At 38.3% G+C, this 26,038-nt stretch overlaps 1 protein-coding gene across 1 annotated transcript in view; it reads left to right on the top strand.

The window, feature by feature from the left end:
• Nucleotides 1-26,038, top strand: part of INSC (INSC spindle orientation adaptor protein) — a 140,039-nt gene that overhangs the window by 94,390 nt on the left and 19,611 nt on the right. Inside the window, exon 8 of the mRNA XM_065636316.1 lies at nt 25,834-26,005. Within this exon, the coding sequence (XP_065492388.1) occupies nt 25,834-26,005 (172 nt within the window). The remainder of the gene's footprint in view (nt 1-25,833; nt 26,006-26,038) is intronic.

Raw genomic sequence — 26,038 nt, 5'->3', positions numbered from 1 at the left:
TGGATCATGTTGATGAAAACATTCCCAACACTTTTTTATGAATGGGATTTTCACTCTTGTTTGTTCCCCAAAACATTTCTTCTGAAGTTTCATGGATGAGAAGAGACTGGAAACTTTCTTTCTGCATGCTTAAAACCACAGAACACTGGCTTGTGTGCTTTGAGCATGTGAGATGATTTAGATGGAAAAAGTTGAAGAGAAGCATTTCTTTTACAACCCTTTGGCTGAAGAGTCAACTCTCCTGCTTTGCAAAATGCACTTTCCTCCATCTGAGAACATTGTTTTGGCTCATCTTCTGTGAGTGTTTGTAGCCAGGCTTTGAAATCATGCTTGTAAACTTACAAACAGTGAGCAGGAATAGATAAAGAGATTTCTGTTGTTCTGAATTTTGAGGAGAACCTTTTACAGATTAAGTCAAGCAACTTTGGCACGCAGTGCAGAGCACACTGAAACTTAATGTCATTGATAGCTGGAGTTGGGAACTTTGTCTCACTTGTCACTGGATAATTGTGTATAATAGTTCACAGGAGAATGAAGAGCTACAATGAGACAGAAATGTAAGTCAGCTTTAAGGAATAGTGTGGGGAACAACATTTTCAAAAGCTGCTTCTCATGTAGCCTTTTTGATAACCAGGCAGATCTATTTCAGTAGCTGAGTTTGTGGTACAATTAGATAATGTAAAGTTCTAGGCTTGCAGCTCTTTAATTTACTGGACACTTCTTCTCAGTAAGGCTGTTTAATTAATTGGCAGTGAAAAATGTGCTGGGTTTGGCAAATTACATTTCTGTCAAAGCCCCTGCAAGATTCATTAAATCATATCTGAGAGTGCAGGAACAGCCCTTCCTCAACTGCTAGCTTTGTATCTATTAGGTGGTGTTTCAAGTTTTACCTCCTGATTATACAGCCATGTATACGTAATTAGTAAATGCAACTTCTTTCAGCACAATCCCAGACGTAGGGTAAAATCCTTTGGAAGTTATGGAAAGGACTTGTTTCTGAATACTGAAAACTAGTGTGAAAACAGCCTTTCCCCCGCCCCAAAACAAGAACAACAAACCAACCAAGCCAACAACTGGTGGCTAATCTATGCAGTATCACTGTTGAAAACCTTCTGCCAGTTACACAGCAGATTAAAATTTGTTTGTTTTATGGCAGTATCCACTTTATCATGCAAAGAAAAAAGCAAGGTTGGTTTTTGTTTGTTTGTGTTTCGTTTGTTTGTTTGTGTTGGTTTTTTTTCTAATGGACTTGTTATTCAAGAGACATGGAACTGAATAAAGACAGACATGTTAGTGCAGGATTATGGGGCATTGCCAAATCTCTGTAGGAATAAAGTATACACAAAATGCTTTGGCTGAGGTCACTGCCATTATTCCAATTCTGTTAAAATGACTAATTAAATTATAGTGGTTGTGTTGTTGTAGCCCTGATGGTCTAAGGAGATATGTATCAGTTGCTGTAATAAAAGAAATTACCTCTCCTTACAAACCTTGCTTCACTTTAATCATATTACAGATTTTAGAAGAGGGAGAATGGAGCCAGCAAGCGTAGCACTAAAGATAAACATTTTGATAATATTGGTAAAGTAGGACAATGTGAGACTTAGCTAAGGAGTTGGTGAATAGCTGTGTTTGGAGGACACAGATTCTGTTGTTTATCAGTAGATCCTCATTTAGATAGCAGGCCTGGCCCAGACTCTGCAAATGTATGCACATGCGCTTAGCCTTGAGTGTGTGAATAATTGCATTTAAAAGCAAGAGAACAACTACCTGTTAAAAATGTCAACAGACATGCACATCTGTTGGTTTGTTCATAATTGAGGTTTCAGACTGCAACAAGTTTCACAGAGTAAATGTTATTTGATGATCACTGAACACATAGTGCTGTGGAACAAAGAAAACGTTTCAGACTCAGATCAAATAGGTTCAAGACCTTTTTGACAAACCTTGTCTGTCTTTTCAATAAGAGGCACAGCAGGCAGTCTATGAAATGATATATAAATCTATCTATAAATTGATAACAAAAGCGCAAGCTGTCTTCTAACCCAAAAATGAACATTTTTTTAAAGGCATTTGCCTTTAGAGTCCTTTCATGTTACCCACAGATTTAGTCTTTGCTTCCCTTTGTCCTGTGTTTAAAGTGGCATATTGCTTAAACATGGATCTGTGATAACATGTCTGCATGCAAACATTTCATAACAGTCAAACCAGGCCTGTTTTATTCAGGTTTTGTCTTGTTTCTGTAAGACTTGATCAGGAGAAGCCATTGCAGTGGCATTCAGGTATTATCAATGATGTGCTGAGAGCAGATCTTGCCACTGCTCTGTTGTGTTTTTTTCATGGCTCCAGAGCAGCGTCCAAGCAGAGTGAGAGCTGATAAAATTAGGTGGACTTTGGCATCGGTTCCACTATATCATGCAGTCACTGCAGGAGGAACAGTATTGCTTCTCATCTACCCCTCAGCTTTGTCTTTTTATACATCTTAATTTTTCTAGCTGAGGTGCAGAAGAGAGTGTCTTCGGAATTTTTCTTTTTGTTTTAAAGAGATAAGTTGCACTGAAAGAGATTTTGAAAGCGGAAAAGGAAAGTCTTCAGACTATGCCAGTTTACTGAGATGTACACTTCAATGTGCAAGATCAAATTGGAGCAGTGCCTGTAGATTGCTGTTCCCTCCAACGTAATTTTGAAATTTTGAGCTGGTGCCAGCTTACCACTCTGCACTTGTTTGGCTCCCATATAATTTACACATGGTTTTTGCAGTCAGTTATGTTGGTATTTTATGCTAGCTATTGATTTTATATTTCACTAAGTATTTTATTTAAAGCACTCCAAATAGCTCTAGATTTATGTTTCAAAAGTCAGGATGTTAAGAGAATTTTATAAATGAAAAATAATTTGGAAATCACCGTATGATGATTTTTCTGTAATGATTTAAAATATTGCTTAAAATGATGACAGTGATCAGGGTAGCAAAGTGATCCATGAATGACGTCCGAAGGAACAGAAGCCAACGCATCAAATGACAGGTGGGTTTTCCCTACCTAATAATAATAATTATTATCTATCAAGCAAATTTAATTTTAAGATGAAAGAAGCAGCTTACTCAGCTCCTAAACTGAAGGTAGAGATTAATGAGAATCAATGGAAGCATTTAAAAAGAGTGCAGGGAGAGAGCTATTTTGGACCTCAAATATTCCTCTTGCCCTGATAGAGGCAGAAAAGAAACTGGAAACACATGGCCTTACAGAAAGACCTATCAGATGAGTATCTTTCATAATTCTGCTCACTCAGCAGGAAACTGTTGCATTACATATCTGCATTTGCATCCATATGTAAACACACATACTGCATGTGCTTACATAACTTAGATGTACCACAATACAATGGGAGGAGAGATAGGAGTGAAAATACTTGTTAAAAGAGTCAGACACATTAGAACTCTCCCCTCACAAAATCTCTGCTGAAATTAGATATGCCAGTCTAGCTGACTCATCCTGCTGCTGACTTCATGACTCAGTATTATTGATGATTTTTGTGACTCGTTGGAAAAGTCCAAAGGGTTTGCTGCTCAGACTCTATTTCTTGTCTGGCTGACCTTTGAGCTTGCCTAAAACTGCACTGATTTCAGAATCCTCTGCAGGAAGAAATGCGTACCTGTGTAGATTTGGTTACACAACAGGGATTTAAACACTTTAGAGCATGATAATTCATTACTAGCATTATTTTCCCTTCTAAGGTTTCTGTTCCACTTATTTTCCTACCTGAATTAACTATGACTCTTGAAGTTTTCTAGTGTTCTGCGTACTTTCTTGTACATCTATTCTTGCTTGCATAACATCGCCTTCGAAAATTTTACACACATTTAATTTTGAAGGACTGAACTTTCCAGATGCACATTACTAAAAAGCAAGAGGAGAAAGTCCTTTCTTCATTCATCTAATTGCAGCTATGGAACTCCTGACTAGTTTAAAAATACACTTACCTGGTTCCAGATGTTTTGTATTTCTTTTCTTTGGGGTATACTGGTTAGAAACAGCTCTGTATGTTCCATCTGCTAGAGCTTTTAATTCATCCATAAATGAGCTGATCTCAATCATAGCTGAGGATAACATGATGGGGGCTACTAGGCAAGTGGCTGGCTTACTTTTATCTGGTAATGAATATTAGTCACCTATTGGGGTGAGAATCAGGACTTAACAGCACTGCAGAAAATTGGTTATCCTCACCAGACCATCTGTATTCTGCATTAGCTTCTCAGCTTGACCACTTCCTTGGGCTTGTTTCTTAGTAGTAGTTCAAACTAGCAAAACACAAAAACCTCAGCTTACACCCACCTTAGACCTTAGCTCTTTTCCAAAACCATGTGTGTAATTTTTGTAATTCACTCTCTCAAGTGTTACTGCCCTTCCCTGGGTTCAACACAGGGTTAACGGGCCTCGTGCATCACAGCACTTATCAGGGTTCACACTTGCTTATGCAGTGAGGCTGTGAGAGACCTGCTGTGATAGGGGGTTCGTAGCAGGTGAAAGGCAGGAATCTTTTCTAGCTGCAGACACTAAAGAGCTTTTGCAAATTGGGTCCCAGCAGTAGTCCCCAAATGTGCAACCTCTCTGTATTGTTACTGAGAAGGAAATTCAGAAATTTGTGTTTTGTGAAATCGCATTTTATACATATAGAGTTGCTTGTATTTTTTGTTTGTTTTCACCTACGGTTTGCCAAAATTATATTCAAAACACATCGTTCAAAATCCCTTTTCTCTTTCCTCCTCTACAGGAGGAACTCACTGCAACAAGTTGAGACAATGCTTTACAAAACAGGGGAAAAGTACATACAGGAAACATTTTTATGATAACAGCTTTGAACAGTTCTAGCACTAGCCACTCTGACTTAAACTTTTTACCAGTAGATTTGCTTGGTTTAAATGAGTGCTTATCAGTTTAACTTTCTCACCCAAACAGAATCTTATAAACTCAAAACCATCTCAGGATTTTGCTCTCAGTATTGGTGTATTCTGACTCTGTTGCATGGTCCAAATGCTAACTCTTGCTGGAGCTGAGTTTTTTTTGCAAGAGCTAGTTGTAAAAAAGAAACAGAGGAAATCAAATGCAGTGTAACCTGACTAATTAGCTGAAACTTGGTATCCTTCCCTTACGAAATGCATTTTAAGACATGTGCTCCTAACAAAAATAAAGGAAGTTAATTGTATAAGTTTGTTCTTTTCTCATCTATGTTATTAGCTAAGAGCCTTTATGTGGCTTAGCTGAAGCTCACCCATGATATGTATGAGTGTCCCTGCATTTCTTAAAAAAGTGAAGGTTAAATAATAATTCACGGCAGGTGATGTATAGGCATGTTTGTGCATCAGTATAAAGTTTTTTTTACTTAGGTCGTGTGCTGGAAACCACTAAGATCTGGCACTCTGACTGATTTACACTAAAACTTTCATGTTTCATAAAGCATCTCCAAAAACATTTAAAGACCTGTTAGAAAAACAATCTTATCTCTTTAAGATAATAATCCTGGTTTTGAAAAGCTAAACATGTAACAGCATTGCTCATATATTTGCTCTATCTTCTGTTGTCTATCATTAAGTTCTCAGACAATAGCTCTTTCACTGACTGTTCCTTCCCTTACCAGTACTGTCTAGAACTTTTCCCTTGCAGAGGGCTTTCAGTTTGCTCATTTGCCATCCCTGGGAATGGATGAGCAAGTTTTTGTATGGATCAGGGTTTACTGATATGCAAAATCAGTCTCAACTTTCAAGAGATACTTTACTGCATGTCATAGAATGGCAGGCTTCCCCCTCCAGCTTGCATTTTGGTAGGAAGGTAAAGTCCACAGATTCATCAGGGCTGGCATAAACCTGAACTACAGACTTGAGCTAGGTGATTGGTGCTATTCTTTACTTTGGAAGTAATCTGGAGTCCTGAAGATTGTTTCTCAGGCCTTGTTGTGCATAGCTGGTTTTGTTTAACTCTGCTAACTTTTAGACTTCAGGTAAAAGTTTGATCTGACAAAGACCTTCAGCTGAGATGAGGTCTTGCAGAAGGAATACCTATGGGACCAGCAGGTGGAATTAAGAAAGCAGAAGTCTTTCCAGTTTTTATAAGAGCTCATCTCTGTCAGTTTGTTCTCACAAAGAAGGTGTAGGAAAGGTTCCCCAATAACTTGGCTTCACCAAGGACAAGTCTCGCCTGACCAACCTAGTGGCCTTCTATGACGGAGTGACTGGATTAGTGGACAAGGGAAGAGCTACTGATGTCATGTGTCTGGACTTCTGTAAGACCTCTGACATGATGTCCTAATACTTTAAATCCTGCTGTACTGGGTATGTATGTACTCATGCCCCCTTTATACTTTGTATATAACCTACAAATGATCTTATTTTCCTGTCACTGAGTACAAGACATCTTATTTGAAAAGAACTGTTAGTTTCAATTACGAGAAAAAGGTTTTACACTTTTAAGACACTAACAAAATTAACAAAGCTCCAATATTTGTCTTATTTTCATACATGTTTTACAGTAAGCCACTGTAAGAGGTTTGTTTCTTATAGACCTTTTTTCTTACGGAAACTCCCTGTGTGATTTGCTACTACTTGTGCAGGGCCAGTTATCCAATACTATCCCTTAAAACATGGGCAACTATTAGCAGCGTTTTGTTTTCCTAAATGCTCTATTTAGTTGCAGTAATGACATCATAGAATTTGAAAGCACATTTAATAGAAAAGGTCAACTTCACTGATAGACATTTTAGATTTCCCTGGGTTCACACCCTTTGGATGTGAACAAGGCTTCACAGGATGTACGTAAGGGAAAAATTTGGCTTCCTCTCTAAATCCACTTTCTGAAGTATTCATGCCAAATACTGCCCAGTTTTTTAGATCCAGATAAGCTCACTTTTAAACACAGACAAGAAGACATGAGGACTCCTGTAGAGATATGTAAGTGTGGCATTATGGAGACACAACAGAAGTTAGAACTTTCAGTTACACCAGCAGGCTTTGGATTAGGCCCATAATAGAAATAAACGGGTGAAAACGTCACTATAAAGAAATCTGCACATAAATCAAGCTGTTTAGGAGAGAAACCAATGGTAATGGCAGAGTTATTACTAACATAATGCAACATAACCAGTGACTATCATAGTCTGTCCGTGAATATTGAAATCCATTACTTGCCCAAAGCGATGCCAAGCAGCGTGCCGGTTCTCCGGCAAGAACTCACCCCACTGCCATCCCCAGCATGTGCTGCTGCCCTGTCAGAGCGCTGGAGTTCCTCCACATCTGTAAATGGAGCTTGTTTGCACTTTTGTTTGATTTTTCTGTACACTCCTTCTAGTGCAAGTACAATTAAAAAATGTTATCTTCTTATATGCAATGCAAACACATTAAACATGCAAATAACTTAAGGAGCCACAGGTCACAGTTTTTTTCTTTAGTGTGAGGAGAACTATATATTAATGGCTTTGGTTCTGCAGTCTCCTTGCTGAGCTTCCACGCTTTGCAGCCGTATCCTCTGAATGGTGACAAGCACACAGAGTGGGAAACAGCACACCGGGAAAACATGCATTGTTATAATACCAAGCATGGTAATACTAAGCGTGTAACAGTGGCATTGCTTAATGATAAACCTATACATAATAAACCTGTTGAGTATGTTTTTCTTATATGGTGGCTGCTTGCATGAGTGCTAAGAGGGACTCTGATCCTCCAGATTCAGGCAGATATAAATCAAGAAGAAAAAGAGAAAGGAAGAGTATTTTCTGAGAAACAAGCATGACTGTGATGGGCACTGTGAAAATAAACCTAGCTATACTGGCATAATTTACACCATGCTCCTAGTATCAACCTTTGTTGTACTAGTAAAGCGGTTGCTTGTAGCAGATCCCTGGCATCCATGAAATGCAAGTAATAAAACACACTGTCAGGAAGCTTAAATTCATCATACAGGTGTCAATAAATCAGAGAGAGCTGAGAACCCTCCTGTCTATGACAATTCCGATTGTTTCAAATGCAAACAAGACACAAACCTTCTAATTACCCTGACCTGAGCCAGCCCTCTGTAGAAGAGCTGGCAGAGAAAATGGAGGACATGGAAGATGAGAAGCATCTGTGCAATCAAACTCTGCTATCTGATCTCACCATGAAAAGGGGAGGTCATGACTTAATGCAGAAAAAGGACGAGGTCACTGGCAGCAGTGAAGAAGAGAGAGACCTTCATCACAGCCAGAGCATTGAGGGGTGCTGCTGTTGTTACGAGGATGATGATCCTGCTGTCATAGCGGAGAACGCTGGGTTCCACTCTGAGAGCTGCAGCGAAGCAGAAGAGTCTACCCAAGAGGATCTGTCTGTGGAGTCAGAAGATGAAAATGCAGCACTGATGGGGTTGTTCAGCCTGGAGAAGAGAAGGCTCTGGGGAGCACTTGTTCCCACCTTTCAGTATTTAAAAGGGGCTTCTAAGAAAGTTGGGGACAGGCTTTCTAGTAGGGCCTGTAGTGACAGGGAGTAATGGTTTTAAACTAAAAGAGGGGAGATTTAGACTGTAACGGGTTGCCTGGAGAGGTGGTAGATGCCACACCCCTGGAAATGTTCAAGGTTAGGTTGGATGGGGCTTTGAGCAACATGGCTCTAGTTGAAGGTGTCCCTGCTTGCTGCAGGTTGGGAGGACTAGATGACCTTTAAAGGTCCCTTTCTACCCAAACCACTCTATGGTTCTATGATTCTAACTTTTTTTGTAATCTTGCTGAAGGAGGAAGCAGCTTCCTGTAGCAGCTGAACTCTCCAAAGGCTAGTCAGCTGCTTCCAAAAGGCAGAGCTCATGATGTAGCCTACTTGTTAATTTCAGGGGCTGTGAACACTGGTATCTTTGTAGACAGGAAGCTGTCTAATTAGTTTTACTAGTCCCTATACTGTTGTCCTTAGTTACAACTTAGTGGCCAAGATACCAGCTAAAAGCACTGCCTCTAGCGCTCAGGACTTTATACCCTTCCCTCCCACTGATTTATGCATCCATTTTTTATGAGGAAATGTGCATCTTCTATGTATATCTTAAATTTTCAAAAGAGTCCCTTTCTGAGAGGAGTGGGTGACAGCTTTGATCTGACTGAAGGCAATGCAGAGCTGGATGCTGATGAGGTTGAAGCTGATATCCTGTACCACTGGAGACCTTGTCACATGAAGATGTGCAACTAGAGCCATGCAAGATCTGCATGTGATGATATCATCATGTGCGTGTGATGAAATCATTACCTGGTCAGTCTATTGTCTGCAAATCTTCATCTATATGAAGTAGTGCTGCAGTCTGTTGTGTCTAGCTGACAAAAAAGTAAAATGGGACAGCAATGCTGAGGTCGAAGTCTTCTGGTAGCCTGACCATTGCTCTGAAGAACTATGAAGGCAGAACAAGACACTTTTAGAAACTATTTCTGGTGGCTGTGAACAGGCAGTTTCCTTAACTATTGGTGAGGTAGGAAAGAATATACATGTTCTAGATTCCTGGAAGTAGGACTGGGCCTTTTTCTTACCGGGAAATTTTTAGTTCAGCTGTTGATGGAAAGACAGGGATTTTCCATTTTTGTGATAGCACAAATTGATTTATAAACCTGCTGGTCTTCCCATCTGTGACGTTTCCTTTACGTCCAAACTCGTATGTCTAATAGCCACATATCCATTTAAAGAGCAGGTAGATAGCTATTTTATCTTGTTGCTGTTTTTAGTATGATTCAATAAGTAGGCATAATAGGAGAAACTACGTGGGTGATAGTCATTCCTGCAGAGTTTGCCATGTGTGATGAACAACAGCCTACGTGCTGAGAGCCCTATCAGGGCTGTTGTAGTAAAGTGAAAAATGCTGTCTCTGTCTCAATTTTCTTTTGCAAGTACTTCTATTTCCTGCCCTGGGTGAATTTCTTGAACTTAGCATTTTACCTTATCAAATGAATTGCTATTTCTCTTTAGCCACAAACAGCCACTGTGAGTTTCTCAGCAGTACAGGAATGGCCAGACTTCGAGGCATTTTGCTTGTCTATTGCCTCTAGCCCTGCGCCACAGACCTGTTTTGCTGCATGACAGTGATTTAGCTGACTGTGAAAAAAATGTGGGTCAGATTAAGATTCAGTCTACTTGCTATTTGCTTCTGTTCATTTCCCTGGTTTGTCGTACAATCTCTTTCTCTCTTCCTGCCATATCTTCTTTTCCCTGGAGGAGCCTATACTGCCAGACAACTGCTTATATGTTCTTCTTTTTTGCCCATCCCTGTGACAATACAACTAATGTTGGCAGAATCACGTAAGCCTGTTTGTAGGAAAATCTGTGTCAGTATATAGCAGAATTTCAGGAAAGTATTCTGGATTTCTGCTAGAAAAAGGCTAAGATCCTCTCAAAGATCAATGGCAATAGAAATTTCTGTACTTATCAATGCTACCGTCTACCAGACAAGACTGTTGACAAGAGTGAAAGTCCAGACACTGAGGTAAGCTTTATAAACATTGAGACACTGCTTCCCCTGTCTTCATCACCTTGAAACAATTGTGGGTGTGTCACTTCTGCCAAATGAATAGTATAACAAATAATTCTAGTATGGAGGGATAGCATGAAATCTCCTTTTGCCTCTAAGATTTTCTCACATTTAGTGTAAGCTCTCAAAATCTTCCACTAGGTAAGACCGAAATGAAATCTTGTTTTTATTTATTTATTTAATGGAGGCCTGGGAAAACGAAATAAAACAAAATCCAAGTGCAGGGATTCTGTGAAACAGACAGACTAAAGGTTACTACATTGTCTAGCCAGAATTTTTGAGAGTGATCCATGACATTATAGTTCAGCATTTTTAGATTCCAGGTTAAGTCACCAAAATGAAATTTGCTATCTAGCAAGTTGCTGATATCCACTGGCCATCAAATGGAAATTACATCCATTCCATAAAAATAGTACTTAATTGCAATTAAATTCAAAGGTAGGCTAATAATGTATTTTCAGTGTTACTGCCATCCTTCTGATGTGCACACAGTTTACAAACACTCACTGAGTGTTGTTATGGTCACTTACGGGTTTGTGGTAAGGTTTTACCCTTGTGGTATTTAAGCTGTCATCAAAGCACTTTAGAGGGAGATGTGGTTATTGTCCCTTCAGAGGTTAAAAAATAAGGTCAAAATAGGGTGCTAAGTTGATTATCAGCCAGCACTGAGGAACAGATCCACTCATGGGACTAAAAGGAAAAGATCAGGGAAGAATCAGAGCACTTCTGCATTTGAGTCTTTTAGCTGTAGTGATCTAGGAGGAATGAAATCCTTCTTGTATTTCTGTCTTGAAAAGGACTATGATATAGCATTTCAAGGACATAAAAATGAGTGTTAAGTCTATGAATATGGTTTGAAAACTTCACGAGAGCATAGTGCCAGTTGAAAGTCGGTTTTGCAAGTTTGTTGACTCATGCAGCATACTCCACTCGTTGCGTTATGCAATAGTGGCACCCAGTGGAGGCTGGAATTACAGCAAAGTTTCTGTTGCTGCTAGCTAAGGCTTGCCCAAATGAGTTTAGGACTGTGGACACAGATTTGGGAAGGCAGGTCTATGAGGACCAAAGCTACGTGCACAACTTAAATGTTCTCCTAAATCAAGAACTCTTACCTGTCAACCGGGCTTTTAATTTGAAAAGTTCAGGCTGAGCATTTATCTATTCGCAACAACTTCTGGATAGTGTGAGTGCCTTTTTTCCTATAGGATAGACCCTCTGCACTAGCTGCATTTGTTCGAAAACCTTAAGCAACATCTAATGTAAGAACATCCTAGGGAATGGAGGGAAAATACCTCTGCTCCTGCTGCCCGGAAAGTAGTGCTTGAATAGTGACAGTGTCAGCCTCAGAGGTTTGGAAAGTGAAGAGCAACATGTGTGCACGGGGGCAAGGAGGAGCAGACGGAAAGCCTGGTTCCTGATTCAGTCTGGGCTTAGATGCAATAGTCTCAATTGACTGTAAGGTATGTGAGAGAGGAATGAGAACAGGAGGAATGTCAGATGTGTGTCATGTAGGTGGGAAGGAAGTCTGTAGGGAGCATATTTTAACATTGTAAATTCAGGCAATGCTAACAGTAGCATCATCAAAAATAAATGGACATTCATAATAATCTGTAAGCAAATCAAACCCCCATAATGTAGAGCCCTTGATGTGTTACATTGTGTGTGGAATGCCAGACTTCTCTAAAGTATACATCATTTATTATGAGGCTGGTCAACATGCTGCTCCAGGGGGAATGAGGCTATATGTGTCATCTTCTGGTTGTTGTTTTCTCAGCAGAAATGTATTGCAAATAGTTGCGGTGAGTAGGGATGTGGGAGTAGCTGACTTGCGGTGCCAAATAGAACAGAATGAATTAGAACAATGTTCCTGCGTACCTCGTGCTGTTGAGCTCAGATTTCAGTTCCAGGCTGCATGCCTACGCAATGTCTGATATCATCAGAAAAATGTGATTAATGAGGATGATGATCTGAGTTCCTCCAAAATTTTCATCTTTAACTGGTTTAGCACCATCTGCTCTTTTTTTTTTTTTTTTTAATTATTTATTTTAACATTTCATTTTTAGCACTGTATGCTTCAACATTTTGGCCATGGTGGAATTATTTTAGATCTGCAAGGAGAGGCTGGATGCAGGAAAGAATTTTCAAGTAACTGTTGTTTTGCAGTCAAAAAAGAGTTTAAGAAAGAGAGAATGACAAGTTGGACCAGTTTATTTACACACTTCGGAGCTGTTTTCATAGGTGCAAAAGTCATTAGGCAGAAGAAAGCTGCATATTAAGTATGTGCTCTGTCACTATTGCAGTATTATATTTTGCAAGTGATCCCATTAAGTCACGAGGACTCTGTTGGTTACATTACTATTAAGTATATTATATAATCTCATAATTTCTGAAGAAATGACTGCTTATTTTAATGATAATAGGTAGTATCATTACAATGGCGTTTATCCAAGTGTTATGTGGCAGTAGATAAGTAGATTGTCTTCATTCTATAGCACAGGGTGTGAGAGCAAAATTAAATCACTCAAGTAAGAACTTGCCTCAAAAGTGTGATGTGAACTTCAGGGCTAATCCAAACGTGATGTTGTACTGCTGTCTAGGCTGAGGAAGGAGTTATAATGAAAGAGAAGGCAAATCAGAGCTGTTGGAATAGATTTGCATTTTATTTTTGAGCTAGATCCTTATTTTGTTCTGAGCAAAATTATTAAAAGCCATAGGACGCTTTTTTTGTTACTCACGAAAGAATGCTCCTATCTCATCCTGTATTTTGGAAAAAGAATCGGGTTTCAAGTCACAGGATTTCACCTGGCAAATGCTTACGGGTGAAACCACGTGTCTCCTGACTTCCTGCTCCTGTTAGAGGAATTTATTGTATGGGTTTAAAGGCTGTAACAAATTGCTTTTCCCCTTACTCAGAAGAGGATTTTTGATGAATTGTGCCCCAGGCAACTGGCAGTTTGTGAATTCCCCAGCCCATGGCACTTCTGTGCTGCTGTGTCAGGTTACGTTGAGATGCCATCTTGCACCTTTAGTGTACTGACATTGCCATCTCAGTTGTATCGCAAGTGATATTGATGTTATACCGAGTAAAACTTCTTTGTGCTGTTCCCCTTCCGTTCATCTTCCCTTCAGGCTCATTTCAACATGAAATAACACACTTGCATCTAATTTTTGGCAGAGTTTCACCACTTCTCTGCTAGAAGGATTTCTGTCTTCTATGAACTAGACAAAATAAAGGATTTGCCACAAAATGTATGAAGAAGGTAAGGCACCTAGGGCATTGGAGAAGGCATTAGAAGTCCAATTAGTCAGATGAGGAATTCCATCTTGGAAAAAGGGTGGGTAATTGAGACATACTCATGTAATTACAATTGATTTTACTCACAGAAAAAAAAAAAGACACAAAATATGGCAATTGCTGAAAGTGGTAATGGAAAAGGAAGTAATTTTAATTAGAGATGACACTTGCTTTTTTCTTTCCTTTTCCCTCTTAGTTTTTAAAGAAAGCTATGAGTGCTGACTTCTAATCCTAAAAAGAAGCCTGTCAGGGTAAGCCTATACCAATAAATGGTATTTTAGAGTCAAAGGGAAGAGAAAATCACAGAGAGACAGGAGACGATATAACAATCAAAGACCTTCTCAGTAACATGGATAAAGATTTACAATTTAATTAAGAAAGATCAGTTGTTCAAGCTCATTAAAAGATGACTGATTAAACTTTTTTTTTTTTTTTTTTTTTAAAGCAGAAGGGTTTGTGGCCAGCTGTCCTGAATAGAAACATGATTGCACTTTCCCTTAAAATCCTTCAGGCTTTGGAGTACATACTATCTTGCATTTTGCCTTGGCCATTCATCTTGTTTTGTAACGACTTTTGTATTTTACCTCTGGTTAATGGTGCTCTTCGGTAAGACAACCAAGGATCTGGGCCATAAGCCTTGATAAAAGCCCAGCCAATATCTCTGTTGCAGCTGGGCCAGTAGTCTGTAATGGGTAGCAATGGAGATGACAAAGAGACACCCTGCAGGCTTTGTGCATAAGGAATGGGAAGCCTTAGCTTTTTGCTGTGGCAAGGAGCATCTAGAAGGTAGTTTGTGTCTACTTTGCTGTATAGGTACCTTTGCTCAGTGATGTGACTAATGAATCTCCAGAGTTCACGGTGAATGGATTTTTGGATCTGAAAATATCTGAGTGGAAATCAACAGTTAATTAAAAGCAAATGCATTGTTTCTAAAATTTCCTGGATGTCTGATAAAAGGTGCTGTACAAAGCAGTTTTAAAAGTGTTTTAGAAAAAGACTTGAAAAAAGCCTCCACATTGCTCTGCTGAAGTCTGAGTGCTGTTATAAACATACATGTTCTCTCTGGGGGCTGAATCTTAAATGTAAAAATTGTACTCTCTAAAATTGTCAACCAGTCGTTGCAGCTTCCAAGAATGACATAATAGTGCCAGGAAAGAAAAGCAAGGTGGAAACGAATTTAAGATGTGTATATATTCAAGGGCAAAATCATGTACATATGAATGGCAACCTAGCTGCCTTGGGACTGTGAAGACACATCTAGTAAATTTACTGATAGATCTCACAGTTAAGAAAATTTCACATTTTTATGACAAACTTTTGTTGATAGATTTTCAGGAAGAGCTGCTACAAGTTGTTGAGTGAAAGCATTTAATTAGACTACTCCAACAGTGTTGCTGCTGTCTTTGCTATTGGCAATATGGAAATTATTTTGATGTGGAACAATATGAAATAAATGCTATTGGTATTTGATTTGGGTATTAGGAAAATCATAGTCACAGACCAAAACCCTGTGAGGCTAACTATAGTATGTACACACATATACACACAGAGTCTCTTCAATAACGGACAATTCTATAAATATTTTGAAAACAAAAGTCCACTTGTTCAGTGTAACAGCTTGTGTTTAGGTTATTAAACAGAACTTCAGAGCAGACACTGTGAACAGATCATATAGGTGTCTAGGCAGTCCAAGGCTATGCATAACTGTAAAGGCCTCTGGTGAAATTTGGGACAATATGGGGTGTGGAACAGTTCTTAGTTCAACGAAGTCCTTCTGGAAAGACTTTTATTGATGACTCCTAACTTCACAGGGGAATGATAAGACTTCTGTTTGTAAAATGATTAATGTGCTTGAATTGCAAGGCACATTTCACATCTTTTGTGTAAAAGTAAACCTGTACCATGCTCTTTGTTGATGGAAAGGAAGAGAGGCAGTGGTTCTTAGCACATCAGAGACTCAGTCCAAGACACAGTTTTGAATAATCTTTAGTAGAATATCTGTTCCTCTAAGTAAATTATATGTAGAGATCAAAAGAAAATGTGTAAGAGATATTGGCCTGAACATTTTGTTTGGAGGCTACTAATCTAGTTATAAGCGAGAATAAAATGTGCAGGTTATTTAAAAAAATGATTTGCACTGGTTATTCTTTTTTCCCCCAGGATCCTCACTGGCTTTGAATTTGGCATACTTCACTTATATTGTGTTTTGCTTTGTATGGCTTACCTTCTTCATCAGACATTAGCCAAAGTAAATTTCAAAAATATGCTGAATTCATCCCTGGTAAAAAGTCAGGGGAATGATATAACCCAGACTTTGCACTGGCTTTTCCCAAGCAGTTGCTATCATTGCTTACAGTGCCAGCTCAGTCATGTTGCGACGCTTTCCCACGGGTGAGAAGACTGTGACCAGGGCTGTACCTGCTGCCCGATGGAGCTGGACACAGCCGCACTGTGAGAGGTGGCTGAAGGAGCTTCCATCCTAATACAGATAGAAACACGTTCACAGATATTATTTCCTTTCATTCTTTGTCAGCTGTAGAGCTGAAATAATGCAAAAATATTTCTGTCGTAATATTTTATTTACAATCTGAATTATTCTAAAATAGATGCCCAGGCAAATAACATTTATTCTGTTTGTTAGTGCTGTTAGAAAGGGAGAGTGCACTGCAAACAAGAATCAGGAGAGAATCCAGTTAGCCACTATTTTATTCTAACGTCTGTCAAGGCGCTGTCCCTTGAAACAGCATTTTCTTTTCCCCAAACTCTTTGATCTTTAACAGAATTCGAACTCCTTCTAGAAGCTTGGTAAACTTTGATCTAAAATTATCTTCTTTGGTCATAAGAGTTTTGTAGTTCTGATTTCTAAGTGATGTGCTTATGCCCATTTTCTAATTGTCATGCTTTTCTAGTACTTCTTCTAGATGTCCCATGACTTATCTGTGCTTCCCTCTGAAAAAAAAAAAAAAAAAAAAGAACAGATCCTAATCCTGGGAGCCTCTCCTGGAGCCAGGGGAAGCCCTGTACCATTCTGTGGAGAGCTGCAGTGGCTCTTCTTGTGTTATTTATGGACTGGAAGATGGCAGAATGAATCACAGAATCACAGAATGTTAGGGATCGGAATGGACCCTGAAAGATCATCTAGTCCAATCCTCCACGTAAAATTTCTTGCTCAGACTTGGGCTTTACACATCTGGAGGATTAGGTTGGTTTGGAATATGGAATGAGAGTTTTTAGTGCTTACGTGAAATGAACCTTGAGTGTTATTGGCGAATTCTAATACTTAGTACTTGCGAGTATTATTCTGAGTGAATAAACTGGCTCATAGATTAGGGACAGTATTAGAAAAACAAGCAGTGACTGGGTGACACGATCAGAAGAGTATTTGGGACTTTCCTTAACAACATGCTTGTTTTCCCAGATTTGTGCAACTTCTTAGCTAAACTATGGCAAGTTGAAGTTTTATCTTTGTCATAACATAATGCTTACACATTTTTCGATCTAAAATAACCAGAAAAGGTCTTGGGCTGTTGAAGCTGGAACTTGCTCACTAGGTAAATTCACTTTCAGTGAGTACCGACATGATTTTCTGATGTGAGATCAGTTTATGAAAATAAGCCTGACTTGCAACTATGATTTTGAATGCAGATTGGGAGTGCCTCTGTATCAAAGTGCTATGTTGTAGCTATCTTTGCCTGCTGAAGAAATTCTCTATTGAAAGTGTAACCAAATATATGGTTTTGTTCCTACTTCAATGTAGTGTTCAGACAGTAGCTCAACTTTAAATATCTATGTTTGTTATCCTCAATAAGGATTTATTTATGTTAAGACCCGGTAAGGGAGCAAACAATATTGAGTAGAAGAAAAATAAAAATTCAGCTTGTAACTATCCCATTTTGTCAGCCTTTTAGCATTGTCCTTATTTATTCTCATATAGAATCAATATAGCAACTGTATTTGACCAAAGAGTACTACTGGGAGGTGTTCATGGAGAGAAAAACCTCTGAGATCACTTTACCTGATGGCTCATAGTAGACCTCTGACTGCTCATAAAGATTCCATGAAAACAGCTGATCTTAAACTTGAATTTCTTATGCTTAAAGCAGTTTTGAAATTATTTTATTGCCACTGCAGTCATAGAAATAAATCAATATTTGTAGAAGACACAAGGAGATTTTCCTAACTGTCAGGAGAGGAATCTTAGGACCAAATAGCTTGAGTCTGCTGTAGCCAGTAAAGTTACATCAATTTTCACCAGATGAAAAGTGCTACATTTCTACTTTTTTGAAATTCTTGTTTGAATAAGGGTAGCAATTTCCTCTGTTGTTATTACAACATGAATGGACTCTTATTGAGTTGGTCACTAAAAGTTTTATAGTTAAAGTGCTGTGAGTGTTTTCATTATAAATGGCTATCATAAAGCTCTATAACTTGCTTGTAAAAATTCTCTGCCAATAAAAATCTGGCACATACAAGGTTGCTTTTGGAGCTAATTTATTTAAATTAATTTATTAAAATAATTGAGCAGCCATTGTGAAATAATGAATGTAGCAAACAATTCTATTAACGCTTGGTGCCTCATAGCATTTTTCATAAAAGCAAGAAAAAGTTTTAGAAAGAACAACGTGGGTCAAGCACTGCACCACTTTTGGCAATTAAGTGAATTTAGACATAAAAATATTTTTCTGAACAAGTTGCTGAATATATTTAATGTATCTATTGGATAAATATCCTACTGTTAAGGTGCATTTAATTTAGTGTGCATGTGATTCAAATACGGTAGAAGTCTTGAATTTCAGAATCTCTCGATACTTTTTAGGCTAAACTGACTGACACCGTTGAAATGAGAAATATTTGCAGGAAAATTGTTTGTCTAAGGTTCTGTTTCTGAATTCATTTGCAGAATCTCATATTTAAAGTAATGGTAAAAAGCGTGACATCCTGTGCTATTTCCATTGCTCATTCACTCTCTGCCTTTCTAATGTAACTCTCTACTTTCTGCTGTGCTGTTTTCATCGTCCTGCTTTGAACACAGGGTAAGGTTATGTTTGTTTCTAACTTCATGGTGTAATGACCTGCTCAAGAATCTGGATTTGATGAGAGGAGAAGTTGTATGTGAAATTACAGTAATAATTAATAATAATAAGCCCATTTATAAACTCTTTAGCATAATCATGTTAAGGTTAGAAAGTATTGACTTAAATACATCCAGAATTCTAGCAGGAAGATTATCAAATACTTTACCTGAGAGAAGAAAGACACTATGAGGAGTTATACTAGCTGCTATACGACAGGTTCTCTGGCTGTGACCTCCGTGATGCTCTTTTTGGTAAGAGACACTTTCTCATTATTGTAATAGATGAAGAGGGTCCTCTAAAAATGTGGCATGCATGGGATTTTTGTTTTTCTCATGAAGAGGTACACTAACAGACACTTCTTGAAAATAAAATGCATGGTGTCACACCAAAACCTAAATGATACAAAGTAATGAAACAGGTTGAAAGAGTGTTCTTTTTAAATGCCAGACACCAGGTGTTTGAGAATATGCCCTCATGCAATGAAGTGTCTGTGATATTATTTATTTAAAACTAGGTGATCGGAGCATGTTTTTTTCAGTAAGAACATCTCATTTTCTGGAGTGCCCTGCTATGGATAACCCTGGAGCCCCTGTTTGTTTATAGGAATAATTGAGGTGTTTATTTGTTTTCTCAGACTAGGATCCTCGAGGGTAAATAAAAATGAGGGCTATGTGAAAACTACTAATGTGAAAACTATTAATGTATGGTCTTTCCCTAATTCAGACTTCAGGTCCCAGTATCTTGTTCGGCGTTGTTATATAACACATGACACTTCCTCTCATTTTGTTGCCAAGTCCTTTTTGTGTCTGTGTGGCTTCATTTTAATGAAATTCAGATCCCAAAGTATAATATATAAAGCCTCATCCATTATTTAAAAGAAACAAGCATATGCTTTCTGGAATTTGTAATACAGATATCAAGAAAATCCTACGAATAGGAACAGATTCCTGCAACTTAAAAACAAGCCAGTATGTCCAGCCCTCCAAAATGTAGGGCAGATGAATCTGAGAAACCTTTGGCTTCTATCATGTATCACATATCTTGAAGAATTTAATCTATATCTATCTTCTGTGAACACAAATAGTTCTCCCATATTCTTATATGCTCCTGAGACTACAGATTACACATCATTATTGTGGTTGTCTTTTAACTGTGACAGAGTAGGAAAAAGAGAATGTAACGAATGTTGAGTTCAAAGGCCATTACAAGCGTTTCTGGTTTTGTTTTGTTTTGGTTCGTTGGTTGGGTTTTTTTGGTTGGTTGGTTGGTTTTTTTTTCCCCCAAGCCACCATACTCATTTGTGCTCAGTAGTTTTCCTTCTGTTTTATCAAGGCATCCTAATTCTATAAACACCAACGGTGGTCGATGGTTGAGTAGAAGGATCTGTACTACAGATGACTTCTACATAATTGCAAGTGAATTCCTTTGCAGTCTCTTCTCCTGCCCTTTGTAGCCACTGCTATCCTGTAGAATTGAAGGCATGAGAAGAGTAGATCAGGAAAGCCGAATGTATCCCTGGGTGGTGCACCTATGTTTGTAGAGGGTAGTTTGAAGCAATGTAAGTTGTGATTTAGGAAGTGGGAACATGTGAGTTGCTTGGCTAATAGCACTGCAGTTCCTGGTTTCTTTTATCAATCACAGAAATAATACTTTAAAAGACTGTTTTATCCTTCATTTCAGTCCTCAAAATAGAGGGAGTTCAAAGCCAGCTATTCCTTATCCTTGAAGTGAAGACAAGGAAGAAATCTGGATGTTGATCTTATTGATTTTGTCCATCCTTTCTGTAAAATGATGTATTCTCTATTACCTCTTTGCAAACAGTTGTAGTTTTTATCTGCAACAAGCTTAGAGCATCTCTGAGCGCCAAAGAACATACACTGTGAGGTGACCATTTGGCTGCTTTCTCCAGGTTTTGTAGGGAGAAAAGGTTTACATACTATTTATCCTTTCAGTACCAGTCAGCCCAGAATAAGGCACTTGTTATTTCATTTGTTCTGCAGTTTGTTTCTTCCTGCAGCATGACTGCGAGGTTGTTACTTAGGCATTGCCACATTTAATGCATCCTTCGAGCCCATGCAGCCAACTCCCTCCTTTTTTTTTTTTTTTGAGACAGAGAGAGACTGAGATATTTTTGTTTCACACCATATAACAGTACTCCTCATACAGATCAGATCATCTCCACACTGCCCCTTGATGGCTAAACATGGGAAGAATGAATACCTCTTCATTAGGTTGACCACATTATGAAGGAGAGAAGTTTAAAAGGGAAGCTTTAGTCGAAGTTGCCACAAACCAAAGCAGGCACTCACAGCCAATTTAGATACAAAGCTAAGGTTATTGCCAGCAGTTTTTAAAGCTACTGGGATGTCAACCTTTCAAGCTTTATTCAGCCCCACACTAATCTGTAGAGTATACAATATGGCTTATAAATTAGGTCACATGGTCACTGTTGCACAGCAGGAGTTATAAAAATCATTGCAGTTTTGTTCACTGGTCACTGTTGCTGCCATGGAATTGGTGCAGTAACTTTGATTACTTGGAATAGTATTTGCGGACATTTTAATGGCATCACTCTATTAATATATCGTCTCACTTTAAAAATAACTGACCAAATCTTAATCTAGTGTAAGTCAGCACAGTTGTCAGTTAGTGGAGCTAAGGCGATTTTTATCTGCAGAGCACTTGGCAGGGCAACTGTTCAAATATGAAAGATCATTTTGTGTGAGGTAGAACACTTTTGTCCTTTTCCCTACCTGTCTTTCGACATAGAAATTCAACAAGACTTGTAGGCGTTTTACAGGTGCAGAATAAGTTAGAGAAATTGACATCAGATATACCTCAGCCTGGATGATAGGGAATTCATTTCATGAGTAACAAGTTATCAAAATAACAGCATATGGATTCTGCTGGATGACATTTTCAATGGAGCTGCAGAATAATGAAATCTCTTCATGGTTCACGTGATAGTATGGCAAGTGAAAAAGATTGTGGTCAAAGAATGCTGAGCAGGATTCAAAATTTTTCTGGACATGATAATCCCTCCCTCTCTCCCTTCATTCCCTCCCTCCTTCCCCCATAAATTTTAACGTGTTTGGGTCTTCACCTATGTAGTTAACCTGTCCTTGCTTCAAGTTGGAGGTGCTAATACACAGCATGTGTGAAAGTAAAAACAAACCACAACTCTGATCTGTCAGTTCTTGACTGTTTGATACAGCCTCTGCATTTGAAATGCTTCTCTACCCTCCTGGAAAGGCTGAGACAATGTTTAAGATGTTTGTGATTTTCTTTCCATATTTGCTGTCTTATATCTGGATCTTAACATCTACTTTCCATTCTTCCTTTGGAATCTGCTGGTGCTGCTTACCAGAAGCACCTGGTTGTAGGCTGATAGTGTTATCCACGGGATATTAGCCAATAGCCTGTAAGGCTTTCCGGTCTCAGCAAGATGTCTTGGGAGATCAATTTAGAGAATACAAAAAAACCCCACCACCACCACCACCACCACCACACCTTTGAGAAAGTTTACCAATACATAGAGATCATCTGATTCTGAAGAATGGACAAACAGGAATGTTAGAGAAAGTCATAGCATGAGAACAGGCCTTCAGCAACATTTTATACAAATGAAGACAGTAACTATTCAAAAGAAGGCAATGCGTTTTGGCTCCCGGAGTTACATGGAAAGCCTGCCTTGAACTGCCTTCTGGAAAGTAGAGAGTTAAGACTGTTGTTGTGTATATTTCAAATCATGATGCCATTAATGCAATTCATCCCAAGTTCTGTATTGGTATCTTTAACAGATGCCTGGCTTTATTTAATATTTTTATGAGGAACAGGTATGCTAAAGAAAGAAGAGGTCTGCCCCAGAATTCATTCATTCCTGTTGCAGAGAAAAGGAATTATTTCCTTCCAGAAGACTTAATCTATGCAGTAAAGTGGTCACGTATTTATTTTCCCACTTTGATTAAGTTTCCATAACAGGGCTATGCTCACAAGGATGTAAGGTCCTGGCATTTTTCCAGTTATCAATATTGAAATATTAGTGATCAAGCATTTACTGAATGCCATTCCTCAAATGCAGGGTCGCCACAGCATCTTGTTGCATTCATAGAATTCATTTGTTTGCATTATCTGGCTAACTGGTTCTTTTGTATTGCCAAGGTGATGAACAGATTTGACATTTAGCTGATTACTTCACCAAAATTAAACAGAAAACAGGGCAGCCATCCAAAGTTCCTTTCAGTGTGAAAGCTAATTATAAAAATGCTTTGAGCAGCAATTTCTTTTTGGATGTTAAAGTGCTTTTATTAGATTGTTCCCCTGTCATTTTAAAATTTATTGCCAGACACTTATAAATGGGGTTGCTTGCAGGAGTAGAATTATTTTATTTTATTTTCTGTGTTTAAGATGGGAGACAAAAGTGTATAGAGCAAATTTTAGGCTGAATTTGTTAGTATTTTCCATGATTCTGAATAGAAAGGAGAAAAAACAACTGGTGCTGGCTTTCATGGACCCAAAATATGTATTCTGTCTGAATGCTGAATAAAAACATATGTCCACTTCTATTTACAATTCAGCAACTCCCAATCTCCAAAAACAATTACTTAGCAAATAAAAAAATCAAATATGTAATTTAAAAGTTGAGTACAGCCCTTTTATTGTTAGAAGCTTGTATTTTATAGTGTGGATATAAACAATCAGTGGTGATGGAAAAATCTAACCATCTAACCATGTGCCTGTACCTGTTTTTCATAAGCCATTACTTGTCTGAAATAGAATAAAACTACTCTGAAGTCATTTTGTCAAGGTCATTGAATAAGAGCCGGCCAAGTGAATTTTAACCAGTAAATTTAGAGCTGAAGAGTACTGTGTCCTGCTAAGAGATCTTAGAAGAAGTTTCTTGTTAAGTATTTTCTGAATGCCTTGGAATGTATTTAACTTTTTATACTGACTGTTGCTATTAGCGTCCTTCGGACCCAAGACAAGGTGTGATCTGGGGAGGTTTCAAGGTGATGAAGTTGGAGGGTTTTGCATATGATATTGTCTAGCACACTTTTGCTACTAAATCATCTTGTGAGGACATATATTAATTCTTGACACTGAGATCTATTAATATACCTTGAAGCCAAGTGAATTATGTGAATCTGCTGTTTCAAGCTGTAGAATTCTGCCATAACTAGGAGGAAATATTTTGCTGTAGGTAGATTAATGTTGAAAGCTTGTCAAGAAAAAGTTTAATGTTGAAAATTTATTCTTCGTCTTCTTGCCAGTACTTGATCTCCTATACTAGATCCCATTTGTAATCTGAGGAAAAATAGGGATATAATTTCTTTTGTATTTATCTGTGTTATTAGAATTCCAATGATATAGTCTATTGCCTTTTAAAAAGTGCATCCCGATGAATGATCTTCCAGAGGGTAATTTTTGCTCCCATCAATCTGAGAGCTTTTCTTGTGAAATAGAGTAACTGTCAATACTTATCAAATAATTTAATTCATGCCTATTGCGGGATAAGTAATTAAGATAACTCAACATTCTGTATTAATAAATAACAAAAATGTGAATACAAAATTTGCTAAATACCCTTCGTGAAGATAATGGATAGGACTTACCATGCATGTTTTGAGGAAGCTTTGAGTAGACAGATAATGAGGTCTGAACAACAGACCTAAGACAGCATCTTGGTGACCGTACAAAACAAATGCAGGTCTGTTTTTGCTTGACTGTTAAAGTATATTTTAGTGCTAAACCTTCATAAATCCTCTTTGTGTTTATGAAGTGTCCAAGCAACACATAAAGCAATTGACCTCATACTTTTTCAGAACTGCAAATAAATAAGTAAGGCCAGTTTTTAAAACACTTACTCGGTGAAATTTATAAAAGTTCTGATCATTGTAAACAGTTCCTATAGTTCCAGTAGTTTCACTTATACGAAGATTTTGATTAGTGGATCTACGTGGATTTGACACAAATATATCCATAATTAATTACATCCATCTTCATGGTCTGTCCCCTCTAAACTCATCTACCTACCTGCTTGACAACATGATGAATAATTCTGTGTTTTGTTAAACAGGGGGAGAAACATAGTCCTGTTAATTTGAAAGTTCACAAATTATGTCCTTGTCTACACAGAACCTTCCTTTGCTGGTTTGGTTGTTAACAGATGCTCTGTTGCTGCAGTTCAAGCTGTCCCACTGGCTGTGCTCTCTTGCAGTCTTACGTTGTGTCAATGGGTCTTCTTTAATCCAGAGCAAGGTGTGCTTCTATGATGTATCTACCCAAACTGTATAAGGAATGGGCTTAGAATACTTCAGATACTTTAAAGCATAAACCTATGTACATTTTGCTCATTTTTCTGTTTCTCTTCCAAGTAAGCAAGGGATATACAGACTAGTTTTAATGTGAGACCTGTGCAAGCTCATCAGGTGCAGTTTGGCCAGGGTTGCTCCTTAATAGTATTTTTTGGTCCTGCATTGGCTTTGTGACAAATTCGGAAAAAACATGGCAAAAAAATATGTCTGTGAAGAACTCACTGCACACCTAGGCTCGAATCTCACAGTGGGACACACTCAGACAAGTGCTTAAATGAGGCCGTGGCATAGTAGCAGTTAGCATTTAATTCTCAGAGCTTATTTTTGGACTAATGTTTCACTTGAGATGTCTGTCAGAAAATACTTGTTTGTTTGACCAAAATCAATTGAGCAGAAACATTAAGGGAGAAAGTAATGCAAGACTTTGGGCTGATCAACAAACTTTTACACCGAACTCATTTGTATTTGCTAAATAGAAACTACTTGTGTCATAAATGCCACCAAGTTTAACTCATTTTTGAAAATAAACCAGGCAGTTTAGCCACAGCCAGGAAAAGAGAACTGTAAACCCATCTTCAGTTGCAAAAGTATTTCCTGGAGTATTCCAACCTACACCTGTTGTTTTTCCATAGGTTGATGGGATACTGTGCCTGGCTGACATTCTTACTGATAACACCCATTCTGAAGCTACTCATGCAGAAGCAGCAGCAGTAATTGCACAGATCACATCTCCGCATCTCACGTTCACTCAGCATCTGAGCAGCTTTCTGGAAAATATGGAAGAAATTGTAACAGCACTTGTCAGTAAGTTCTTTATGGGATTTCCGAGTCTTTCTA

Source organism: Caloenas nicobarica, chromosome 5 (assembly GCF_036013445.1).
Source record: "Caloenas nicobarica isolate bCalNic1 chromosome 5, bCalNic1.hap1, whole genome shotgun sequence".
In the NCBI taxonomy this organism is placed as follows: Eukaryota; Metazoa; Chordata; class Aves; order Columbiformes; family Columbidae; genus Caloenas; species Caloenas nicobarica.
The sequence above is the reverse complement of the archived record's forward strand: the minus strand, read 5'-3'. Positions and strand labels throughout refer to the sequence as shown.